The sequence below is a fragment of the Heptranchias perlo genome, chromosome 9 (assembly GCF_035084215.1).
Source record: "Heptranchias perlo isolate sHepPer1 chromosome 9, sHepPer1.hap1, whole genome shotgun sequence".
Lineage (NCBI taxonomy): Eukaryota > Metazoa > Chordata > Chondrichthyes > Hexanchiformes > Hexanchidae > Heptranchias > Heptranchias perlo.
In genome coordinates, this window is record NC_090333.1 from 47,364,835 (window position 1) to 47,377,655 (window position 12,821).

The 12,821-nt window shown below is 45.4% G+C and overlaps 1 protein-coding gene across 2 annotated transcripts in view; it reads right to left on the bottom strand.

Moving 5' to 3' along the window:
• The window catches only part of lrrc7 (leucine rich repeat containing 7), a 231,913-nt gene that overhangs the window by 52,969 nt on the left and 166,123 nt on the right, over window positions 1–12,821 (bottom strand). For both annotated transcript variants that reach the window (XM_067989712.1, XM_067989711.1), the window contains exon 19: window positions 5,923–6,042. In XM_067989712.1, the coding sequence (XP_067845813.1) occupies window positions 5,923–6,042 (120 nt within the window). The remainder of the gene's footprint in view (window positions 1–5,922; window positions 6,043–12,821) is intronic.

Genomic DNA, 12,821 nt, shown 5'->3' on the forward strand with positions numbered 1-12,821 from the left:
AGTCCTGGCAACATCCTCGTAAATCTTCTCTGTAACCTCTCCAATGCAATCACATCTTTCCTGTAATATGGTGATCAGAACTGTACGCAGTACTCAAGCTGTGGCCTAACTAGTGTTTTATACAGGTCTAGCAAAACCTCCCTGCTCTTATATTCTATGCCTCGGCTAATAAAGGAAAGTATCCCGTATGCCTTCTTAATCACCTTATCTACCTGTCCTGCTACCTTCAGGGATCTGTGGACATGCACTCCAAGGTCCCTCTGTTCCTCTACACCTCTCAGTATCCTCCCATTTATTATTCCCTTGCTTTGTTTGATCTCCCCAAATGCAATACCTCACACTTCTCTGGATTGAATTCCATTTGCCACTTTTCTGCCCACCTGACCAGTCCATTGATATCTTCCTGCAGTCTACTGCTTTCCTCCTCACTATCAACCATATAAGTTATAGTGGACTACTTTTAATATACTCTAATAGATCTGCTGTGGTGTTGCTCATGGGTAGTCTGGGACATAGGTCAGGGAGTGGAGCTGTCAGATAGGGAATAAAGAACAATTTGTAACTGTGTCGGGGCAAAAGATGGCCAAAAAACCAAGGGCCTGACATCTTGGTGTAACTGGCAGGATGTGCCTGTTGGGAACCTCTGATGATGACCCTGCTGGAGTATATGGGGTCAGGGGAAGTTCCCTGATTTAAATATGGTCAGCAGGCAACCATGCCATGAGAGGTGCATCTTGTGCACCTGCCAGATGGGGAGGCCTGGCCTCTCAGGGCAGAGAGGGATGCTGGAGCCTTCTCCACACCCCGCCCCCTCCAAACATTCTGCAGAACTGCCTTTTTAGAGGGGCAATAAAATCAACTGGGAACAAATGTTCTTCAAGTGTCCAGGTCACATCCCAGGCCTGGATCACTTGCTAGACCCCACTTCTGTCAGGCAGCAATCTGTATCTTCTCAATCGGCATACCAGCCTTCCACTCAGCCACCAGGCTGAGGCCATGGAAGCCTGGGAATCCCCTTCCCTGGCCATGCCCCCACTTACACAGGTAACCTTGTTTGGAGTGGATGGAATTCTGTCCCAAACGAGACCCTCCGGATACTGGTGGTGAAGGCCAGGATCTGATATCCGTGTCTTGGCCTATTTCATATTTTCTGCTGCATTCCCACTGGACCTACGTTGGGAGTCATTAGAAGGGCCATAAATTTTTGGCCACTAATAATTTAGGAAAACAGGCATAAAGGTTCATCAAAATGAAAGTGCCAGTAGGTAAACGTAATGGCCTTGAGTTTCCGCATGATTTCCTCCCAGATAACAGCTTAATCTGTGTGGAATCAAATCAAATAACGCAAAAAATCGCGGAAGTTTATACGTGAGTTGAGCCTATAACTATTTTACGCTTGAATATCCACAATCTAGTTCAACAGGTGTTTTCTCGGGCGCACAGGTGGCCGTGGTCACATGAATCCATCGTTAATCACCTGACCAGCAGTCAACTGAAGCCAATTAAAAAGTAAGACCAAGTGCATTAAATCAGTCAATTGATCGGTCCTGCTGCTGCAGAAACATGAATCAGTTAATCGAAGACAGCAGTGACCAGCAGTCAATTGAAGCCCTGCTGCAGAAATCATCAATTAGTTAAAAAATTTGAAGAATGGCTAATTTCCTGGCAATCCCACTCCTCTTTGTGATGCTGGAGGGTGCTCTGCTCCAGTCACGAATCGATTACAATTGATACATGGGAGATTTTATATTCGGGCTTGTGCTGATGAGTTTGGACGGATACTTGGGCGTAACTTCACCTCGGCAAAACTAACGCAGTGTCGGGCACATTCTGCCGATTGCACCGTTAGCGGAAATGCCAGGCCATTAAAATGAAGAAAAATGGGCCAAATGTGGCCTAAATCGTGTGTTAATGCAGGACGCAAATGCAAAGTACATCCAGGAAATCAAGCTTTACCTTTATTTCACTGTGCATTTGAAATCAATATCTATCTTCTTGGATAATATAACATTTAATACTGACTCAGTTGAAGCATTAAAAAGGGAATTGGACCAATGGCTGATTCTGCACGGAGTATAGGGATAAGAGTTTATAATAGGAAAAGGATGAAGAGAAATCGTTCCATCGAGAACAGTGAGTTGGATGAGCTGAATGGTCTTTTCTCATTCATAAATTCTTTTGCTCTTATCTTAGTGTAAAATTGAAGAACATTTAGAGACCCTGGTGGCAGCCATGTAATTTTTTGTTATATAATTCTGTTTCTATTTTTTTGTGATATCATCATCACTGACACAAAACACACACACATATATGGCTGTTGATGACATAACAGAGTTAACTTCGTAACTCAGCCATTAACTACCACTGGCTGAAACATTCCTGTGATAGGTTTGAAGAATTTGGTGGATATGAAGCTTTCAACACATTGAAAAACATAAGGTTCCACTTACACTACACAAATTTTGACAAATATGTAATAATTTTGAGGAATATGGTGGAAAAGTGCAATTGGTTTCTCACCCACTTCTTTTTCCTGGTCTCACAAATAAAATGTTTCTGCATATAATGCATTTTTAAGCAAGTCTCATGATATTTATAATAATTGGGATTTTTAAAAAGTCAAACCAAATTGTTCTTCCAAGACTGAATAATAAATTAATGTTACAGAATTGGGCCTTTCACTTCAGCAGGACAATCAACTTGTTACCATCGGGTTCAGTTTAGGATCACTGTGCAGAAAGATGCAGCGAATGAGAGGGTATTTGCCAGAAAGGCGCATTGTGATCAGCAGGATTTTGGATGGGTACGAGAAGTACATTATTTGCATGTTCTAGTAACAGCTGCCTTGTGATGGGGACAGAAGCAGAACTCCTGATGTAGATGAAGTGGCCCAGGCAGGGGTAGCAACAACAGGGCATGACACAGCATTACATACAAAGGCTCTGAGAGTTTCGCAGTAAAAGGCCAAGATATTTTATGATTCAACAACTGTCAGGTTTAGACAGACAGCAGGACTAGCGAGAGAACTACAGATACAAATAGGTTCAGAAAGAAAAAGATAATCACAGCCTTGGATAGATGGAGAAAAATATAGACACACAGAGACAGAGAGAAGGAATTACAGACACTCACAGGGACAGAGATACATAGAGATAGAGTGTGAATCAGACACACAGAGACAGAACAATAAATACATAGCGTGTACCACTGGGTGTAGACGGTCTCTACACAAGGTGTAGAGATACACCCAGAGCAGAAACAGAGAGAAAACAGATACACAAGGATTGTGAGAATCACAGATGGGGGCAGCCCGTGAGAGTGATTTTGGTCACTTATTGTCGAGGCTGGACTTGACACATGAGGGAACTGTGCTCAAGGGCAGCCTTACACACGATAAAAATACAAGTATTTTACTGAAGCGCTTCAGGGTTTTCCCAACAAAATGTCTTGTGTCCACCCTTACAACTAGATGTTTGATTTTGTGTAATCTTTTGGTGAACAGTTTTTAAAAAATAATCTACCAACGAAAGAACTTACATTTATATAGCACAGCATCATGTATCTCAGAAATGTCCCAAATACAGTGAGTTACTTTGAAGTGCAGTGACATTTATTATATGTGCAAATACGACAGCCACTTAATGCACAGGAGGATCAAACAGCAAGGAAATGCATAACCAACCAAACTGGGGTGAGGTAATTATGCTGTTCCTGCTCTGCTGCTGTAACTTCGCTGAAGTGCAGTGGAAACTTTGTTTATGCATGTAAACAGGGTTTTTGCTGCATTTCTGACTAATTTATGGTGGTGGAGTAGGAGCAGCTCTGAGAAAACTCGTGGCTCAAATCACAGACAGAAACACAAAAAGAGAGACACTTAGTCTTGACTCCCCGTTTGGAGACAAAGTCTTGCACATAGCACATATTCATCATACCTCAAAGCATCACAGTTGAAAGCCTCACACTTTGCTATACATGCAAAGTGTGTAAGACAGAGATAAAAAAAATGACATAATTCACAAGAAATAATTACACTTTTCATACAGTTGCCTTTTCTGTATTTAAAATAGCTTAACAGTATTTCCCACTGGAGGCCAGTTCCTTTCAGGCTTCTATCACTTGAGTTCATAGGGCTTTCCATAATCATCACGGTGTAAGCTATCAGCCACCCCAAATAAAAAAGTTTACAGAATGCATCAGTATCTCTCTGGGCAAGCACTCTATGCACTACAACTCCAGAATACAGCTTAACACTGCTTTCCTTCGGAGTCTAATGAACAACACTACATTTTGGAAGGGGGTGCATCACATATCAAGATTTATTTTTCACTTAGCACAGTTGATTGCAATTTCACCTCTGAGTCAGAAGATCATGGCTCAAGTCCCAGTACAAACTTGAACACATAATCTAGGCTGACTCTTCAGTGCAGTACTGAGGAAGTACTGAGTTGCCATCTTTAGGGCGAGATGTTAAACTGAGGATCCATTTGCCTGCTCAAGTGGCGTAAAAGATTCCATAGCATTATTTGAAGAAACATTGGGGAGTTCTCCGTGTCACGGCCAGCATTCATCCCTCAACAAGCATCACCAAAAAAAAACAGATTATCTGGTCATTCATTCATTTGTTTTGCTGTGTGATAATTGACTGCTTCATTTGCCTACATAACAACATTGACTGTGCTTCAACAGTAGTTCATTGGTTATAAAGTACTTTCTGACTTCCTGAGGACGTGAAGAGATGGTATATAAATGCAGATTCTTTCTTTTTATGACTTTGCTTAAAAATGTTCTTTTTAAAGTACAGAATAGAAAATGAAGGAATAGGAAATCAGTCAACAACAGGAAGAACAGAATTAAAGTTGTATTTTAAGTGTGACTTTAAGTTCTATAGAATTAAAGTTACAGTACAAATCCATTGATGATCTTTGAGTATCTTTATTACTGTAATATTAGTGTTTGTTTCAACATCACAATGTATAAGCTGAAAACAAACAAAAAATTCAGCCCAGAAAAATGTATTTTGCTGGATCTGTCAGTAGTCCAAGGATTAATTCATATTAATTCATAAATTTCAATTTATATGGGGCGATTTGAACTCTTCTTGATAGATGGGAATGGAGCTGGGGAGCAGTTGAAATTGAGTCATTTCCCGTCGATTCCCCATTTTTACGTCACTGGTTTTGGCGGCAGACGAGGCTCCCACCGGACTCCAGCGGAAGCCTCGTTAATAAATGGAAAGCGGGATCTCATGATGTACATGGGATCTCAATGGAATTATAACCGGCTCCTGAGCAGGGCACTCACCAAGTGAACCTGTCAAGAAACCAGTGAGGCCCGCTAAGGTAAGTTTAAAAAGAACTTTTTAGTGCTCCTCCAGGACCCAAAAGGAAATTTAGGCCTCTGCTGCCCCTCCTCTCCCCCTGCCCGCTCCCCAGCTATGAGACCCTCGCAACACCTCCCGTCCCGCACTTATCTTGCTGCTAGCAACCTTCCCTCGATGCCTGAAGGCTGCCCTATCTTCGTCTCCCCCCGCCGGCCAGCTGCCGCTTTCCACCGGAAATGGCTAAGCAGCTGACCAGCAGCATTCAAATGAGGCCCGGCAGTTAAAGTCTGCCGGGCCACTGATGAAGACTCCTGTGTAGGATTGCCTTACCCTCCCGCCGGGAGTTAAAATTGGCCCTATGGTGTTCACAAAACATACCTTAAAAAACAAATCATAGCAACAATTTATTTTAAAAAAATATACATAGAACATGTCAAAAGGTTAAACTCACCATTTGGAAAGTCTAACCCATAATGACAAAGTGAAACTGAATACATTGCTAGGAATGCAAAAGAACTTCATGGAACCAGTATGAAATCACAAAACGTACAGTTATGACATAAATGTAGCAGAAAATGTAATCCACCTTTGCACGGTCTAACCTTTTTAATGATGTTCTCTGGTGGTACATCCCTCCTCCCCAATGCATATGAGCTCCATTGACTGGTGGGAGATATATCTTCCAGTTCACTGTCTTGGACATTGCTCTGTTGTGATGGTGTCTGAAGACAAGAAAATCAAGCACATTGATGTTTAGTGCTAGATGCTCTAGCACAGTTTAACAACAAGTAATGTTAACAGTTGAGGGTTTCCCCAATAGGTAAATGCACTGGTTGGTGTGGCATTCAGCCCTATAGATCAGGAAAGCCCAAGGTTTAATTCCGGACTTGTGCTGAGTTACCTGATATCCAGAGTGGCAGTGGATTCACTGCAATTGGTTTTAGAGTTTCTGGGCCTAGTTGGAGGAAAAAACATCAGCCAGTATTCTTGCCAGTGATTGCTTTTCAATGGGCCCTGCTGGGAAGTGCAAGTGGAGTGAGCATAGGATGAAGCTCAACATAATGCCCTGTTGGCACTCACCATCCAGGCTTAGACATGGACTTAGGCGAACGTGGGCTAAAATTTAAAAGAACATTGCAACTAACATGATCCTACAGTTTTGTGTGGTAATGGAATCTAATCGGGCCATAAGAATTCTTCTTAAAGCAGTTCTGTAATATTAAGATTGATGCACAGACAGACATAAGCAGATTGGTGGTGTGTATGTTCAGGCTTTACTAATAGTATTATAAAGAATGCAAGATAACAAAGCTGAAAGGTTAGCAAAATACAATTGATGTGTTAAAATTTTCTAAAATAAAGTAGTATAATTACATTTTAAAAGCAGAAGTGTGTGATTGAAACAGACGTAGTGCATGCTGTGAGACGGTTTAGACATAGCATGCACTATCTCTTCTATTTCTACATGTATCTAATCTATTTACATGCTGAATTAGCAATTATACTGATTAGATGCTATTAGTAAATGGGAAGGCATATATAGTGTACTAAATTTCTCCCTTTTGTTCAGATAAAATCATATGAGATGAATTATCCTCTGACTCTATATTCCTACCACACATCAAAGAGGTGGGTCTTGCATGACTATTTTGACCCTGGAGTCAGGGGAGTGGAGCGGAGCCCGGCACAGGGGAGGCCCAAGGTTCCCTTGTGGGGCTGGGAGGTGCACTCCTGCATCTCCAAGGATATTTTAAATAAATTTTAAAAATGTACCTTACTGGGCCTCTTCTGGCCCTCGAAGCAGATCCCGACAGTTTTGGCCTGGCGGGGAAGTCGCTCAGGCCTTAGGTAAAAAAAGCAGTTCGGTCCTGAAGGCATCATCGGAGCATCATGGGCAGCCTGCCAGCGAGCTTGCGTGCAATGGCTCAAAGCATGGAGGTGTCTAGCTCCAACTTGTGTCAGGGGTTCGTGCAGAGGAGGGAGACCATTCTGTCCAACATAGAGCGAGTGGTCAGCTCCATGAACATGGCAGTGGCACACGCCATGATGGAGCCTCTGCTGACAGTTTCGATGGTTGCTCACACTGATGCCCTGAAAACTCAGACGGTTGCCACCTTGGCTCTGGGGGCCAGTGTTGACAGGGACTTCCAGAGCTTCACATCACTTCTGCGCTCTGTACTTGTGCAGAACCGTAGGAGTGCTGAAACGCAGTTGCAGAAGAGTGGCCTTTGCTCCATGAGAGAGGCCCCTGCTGACCTCTCAGGATGATAGCATGCCTGCTCCCCCCACCACTTACTCCTCCCAGTGCTCTTTTTAGTGCCCCACAGCCAGCTGGGCCAGACTGCCCCGGCCCATGCCAAAATGCTGCAGTTTGCAGCGGGCCCTCTAGTTCCAGAGCTGATTGAGGTCACCCACCACGGAAGTATCCTCAATGGAAGCTCAGCAGCCTTCCACCTCCCAAGATGTAGTCACTAGGGATGCACTTCATAGGAGCACTAGGATAGATAAATGAGAAAGCAAGACAGACACTAAGGGATTGCACAAGAATGCTTCTTAATTATTCCTGGTAGGTTTAATTATTAGATGTACCAAACCACCCATGACTGCAGTAAAACTGACGGCAAACAAAAACAGTCTACCATCAGTAAAAACTTGTCAGCAGAGGTCAGAAGGCAGAAAATAGGCAAAAAAATGGCCACAAGTTAACCAGCAGCCTAAAAGGACAAAGCAGCAACAAACCTGTGTGTCGTGGATGAGCTTTTTAGATAGCGTTGCTGAAGGGTCCTTGCTGCCTGTTAGCGGCACAAGTTGCTGAGCGAGTTTATCACAGTGAGTCAGGTGCTGGGGCAGACCAATTTCACAAAAGGATCCTACAACAAACGTAGGACCCTTATTTAAATATGATAATGAGGCTTATAAATGATTCCTGGACGCCTATGGAGGAGCCCGATCCAAAATGTGGCGTGGCGCGCTTTTGCCGTGGATTGCGTGTGTGCATGCCGCCTGTCATATTGGATCCTTAGGTGCCTGTTTTACATCCGTAATGGGCACGGCACAATTGAATTTCTGGCCCATTGTTTTTTTTCCCAGGGACACAGATTTGCACTCATCAACAATTTCTTGGAGTATTACAGACTTGCCTGGCTCATATGTCAGATTACTGAGTCTGCTACAGAGAGTTGACTTGGTTCTGAACTTGAATTGTTTCCTTGCAGTCCACTAGAGACCCTGCACACCTCCACTCAGTGGGATGGTTACTAATTCGTCATTTGATAACTGATAAGTATTTGCTTAAACCCTCACGAAGTGAGGAGGCATTAAGAGCTTCTCCAGAGCAGCAAGGTGAGCAGCACAACTCACTATGAAATGTATGAATTTTTTAAATTTTTTTTTATTCGTTCACGGGATGTGGGCGTCGCTGGCAAGGCCGGCATTTATTGCCCATCCCTAGTTGCCCTCGAGAAGGTGGTGGTGAGCCGCCTTCTTGAACCGCTGCAGTCTGTGTGGTGACGGTTCTCCCACAGTGCTGTTAGGAAGGGAGTTCCAGGATTTTGACCCAGCGACAATGAAGGAACGGCGATATATTTCCAAGTCGGGATGGTGTGTGACTTGGAGGGGAACGTGCAGGTGGTGTTGTTCCCATGCGCCTGCTGCCCTTGTCCTTCTAGGTGGTAGAGGTCGCGGGTTTGGGAGGTGCTGTCGAAGAATCCTTGGCGAGTTGCTGCAGTGCATCCTGTGGATGGTACACACTGCAGCCACAGTGCGCCGGTGGTGAAGGGAGTGAATGTTTAGGGTGGTGGATGGGGTGCCAATCAAGCGGGCTGCTTTATCTTGGATGGTGTCGAGCTTCTTGAGTGTTGTTGGAGCTGCACTCATCCAGGCAAGTGGAGAGTATTCCATCACACTCCTGACTTGTGCCTTGTAGATGGTGGAAAGGCTTTGGGGAGTCAGGAGGTGAGTCACGCGCCGCAGAATACCCAGCCTCTGACCTGCTCTCGTAGCCACAGTATTTATATGGCTGGTCCAGTTAAGTTTCTGGTCAATGGTGACCCCCAGGATGTTGATGGTGGGGGATTCGGTGATGGTAATGCCGTTGAATGTCAAGGGGAGGTGGTTAGACTCTCTCTTGTTGGAGACGGTCATTGCCTGGCACTTATCTGGCGCGAATGTTACTTGCCACTTATCAGCCCAAGCCTGGATGTTGTCCAGGTCTTGCTGCATGCAGGCTCGGACTGCTTCATTATCTGAGGGGTTGCGAATGGAACTGAACACTGTGCAGTCATCAGCGAACATCCCCATTTCTGACCTTATGATGGAGGGAAGGTCATTGATGAAGCAGCTGAAGATGGTTGGGCCTAGGACACTGCCCTGAGGAACTCCTGCAGCAATGCCCTGGGGCTGAGATGATTGGCCTCCAACAACCACTACCATCTTCCTTTGTGCTAGGTATGACTCCAGCCACTGGAGAGTTTTCCCCCTGATTCCCATTGACTTCAATTTTACTAGGGCTCCTTAGTGCCACACTCGGTCAAATGCTGCCTTGATGTCAAGGGCAGTCACTCTCACCTCACCTCTGGAATTCAGCTCTTTTGTCCATGTTTGGACCAAGGCTGTAATGAGGTCTGGAGCCGAGTGGTCCTGGCGGAACCCAAACTGAGCATCGGTGAGCAGGTTATTGGTGAGTAAGTGCCGCTCGATAGCACTGTCGACGACACCTTCCATCACTTTGCTGATGATTGAGAGTAGACTGATGGGGCGGTAATTGGCCGGATTGGATTTGTCCTGCTTTTTGTGGACAGGACATACCTGGGCAATTTTCCACATTGTCGGGTGGATGCCGGTGTTGTAGCTGTACTGGAACAGCTTGGCTAGAGGCGCAGCTAGTTCTGGAGCACAAGTCTTCAGCACTACAGCTGGGATGTTGTCAGGGCCCATAGCCTTTGCTGTATCCAGTGCACTCAGCCGTTTCTTGATATCACGTGGAGTGAATCGAATTGGCCGAAGACTGGCTTCCGTGATGGTGGGGATATCGGGAGGAGGCTGAGATGGATTATCCACTCGGCACTTCTGGCTGAAGATGGTTGCAAACGCTTCAGCCTTGTCTTTTGCACTCACGTGCTGGACTCCGCCATCATTGAGAATGGGGATGTTTGCAGAGCCTCCTCCTCCCGTTAGTTGTTTAATTGTCCACCACCATTCACAACTGGATGTGGCAGGACTGCAGAGCTTTGATCTGATCCGTTGGTTGTGGAATCGCTTAGCTCTGTCTATAGCATGTTGCTTCCGCTGTTTAGCATGCATGTAGTCCTGAGTTGTAGCTTCACCAGGTTGGCCCCTCATTTTTAGGTATGCCTGGTGCTGCTCCTGGCATGCTCTTCTACACTCCTCATTGAACCAGGGTTGATCCCCTGGCTTGTTGGTAATGGTAGAGTGAGGAATATGCCGGGCCATGAGGTTACAGATTGTGCTGGAATACAATTCTGCTGCTGCTGATGGCCCATAGCGCCTCATGGATGCCCAGTTTTGAGCTGCTAGATCTGTTCTGAATCTATCCCATTTAGCACGGTGGTAGTGCCACACAACACGTTGGATGGTGTCCTCAGTGCGAAGACAGGATTTCATCTCCACGAGGACTGTGCGGTGGTCACTCCTACCAATACTGTCATGGACAGATGCATTTGCGACAGGTAGATTGGTGAGGACGACGTCAAGTAAGTTTTTCCCTCGTGTTGGTTCGCTCACCACCTGCCGCAGGCCCAGTCTAGCAGCTATGTCCTTCAGGACTCGGCCAGCTCGGTCAGTAGTGGTGCTACCGAGCCACTCTTGGTGATGGACATTGAAGTCCCCCACCCAGAGTACATTTTGTGCCTTTGCTACCCTCAGTGCTTCCTCCAAGTGGTGTTCAACATGGAGGAGGACTGATTCATCAGCTGAGGGAGGACGGTAGGTGGTAATCAGCAGGAGGTTTCCTTGCCCATGTTTGACCTGATGCCATGAGATTTCATGGGGTCCAGAGTCAATGTTGAGGACTCCCAGGGCCACTCCCTCCTGACTGTATATCACTGTACCGCCACCTCTGGTGGGTCTGTCCTGCCGGTGGGACAGGACATACCCAGGCATGGTGATGGAAGAGTCTGGGACGTTGGCTGAAAGATATGATTCTGTGAGTATGGCTATGTCAGGCTGTTGCTTGACTAGTCTGTGGGACAGCTCTCCCAATTTTGGCACAAGTCCCCAGATGTTAGTAAGGAGGACCTTGCAGGGTCGACTGGGCTTGGTGTTTTGCCGTTGTCGTGTCCGGTGCCTCGTGGTCCGATGCCGGGTGGTCCGTCCGGTTTTATTCTTATTATGACTTTTCGTAGCGAGATTTTACAACTGAGTGGCTTGCTAGGCCATTTCAGAGGGCAATTAAGAATCAACCACATTGCTGGAGTCACATATAGGCCAGACCGGGTAAGGGCGGCAGGCTTCCTTCCCTAAAGGACATTAGTGCACCAGATGGGTTTTTACGACAATCCGGTAGTTTCATGGCCATCATTACTGATACTAGTATTTTAATTCCAGATTTTTTATTTAATTAATTGAATTTAATTAATTAATTGAATTTAAATTCGCCAGCTGCCGTGGTGGGATTTGAACTCATGACTCTGGATTTTAGTCCAGGCCTCTGGATTACTAGCCCAGTAACATAACCACTATGCTACCGTACCCACTATGCACTGCCACCATCCTCCTGGCCACAGTATGGATACAGACCATACCCCATTGAACAGTGGTTCCACCAGTTGGAGATGAGGAATTTAAGCAGCAGCTTCTTGCTTCTCTACAACCTAATTGTAGCAGCCAACAGGTTCTGGATATATAAGACCAAGTTCTCATACTCAGCCTCTGCATAACATTTTCCAGCAGCTATCATCCCAAGCCTCAGTATTTTCTTGTCATCTATCCAGCAGACATTTTCCTTCAATATGATGGAAAGACCTACAAAGGGCAGCTTGTGCTGCACCAGCCACCTCGACATCCAAGTCCAGTGTCTCGTACCAGGCTAATTCATGACCAACTGTTTAAACCAGGTCCTCACGTGAGGAGGTTTGATAAAAAGATGTGCTTGCCATGAGGCTGACTTCCCCTACCTGGTACTAAAGGACAAATGGATGCAGGCCAGAGCACTTCTTCCCTGAAACATAGGAACATAGGAACAGGAGTAGGCCATTCAGCCCCTCGTGCCTGCTTCGCCATTTAATAAGATCATGGCTGATCTGTGATCTAACTCCATATACCCTTTGGCCTTTGGCCCATATCCCTTAATACCTTTGATTGCCAAAAAGTTATCTATCTCACATTTAAATTTAGCAATTGAGCTAGTATCAATTGCCGTTTGCAGAAGAGAGTTCCAAACTTCTACCACCCTTTGTGTGCAGAAATGTTTTCTAATCTCGCTGCTGAAAGGTCTGGCTCTAATTTTTAGACTGTGTCCCCTACTCCGAGAATCCCCAACCAG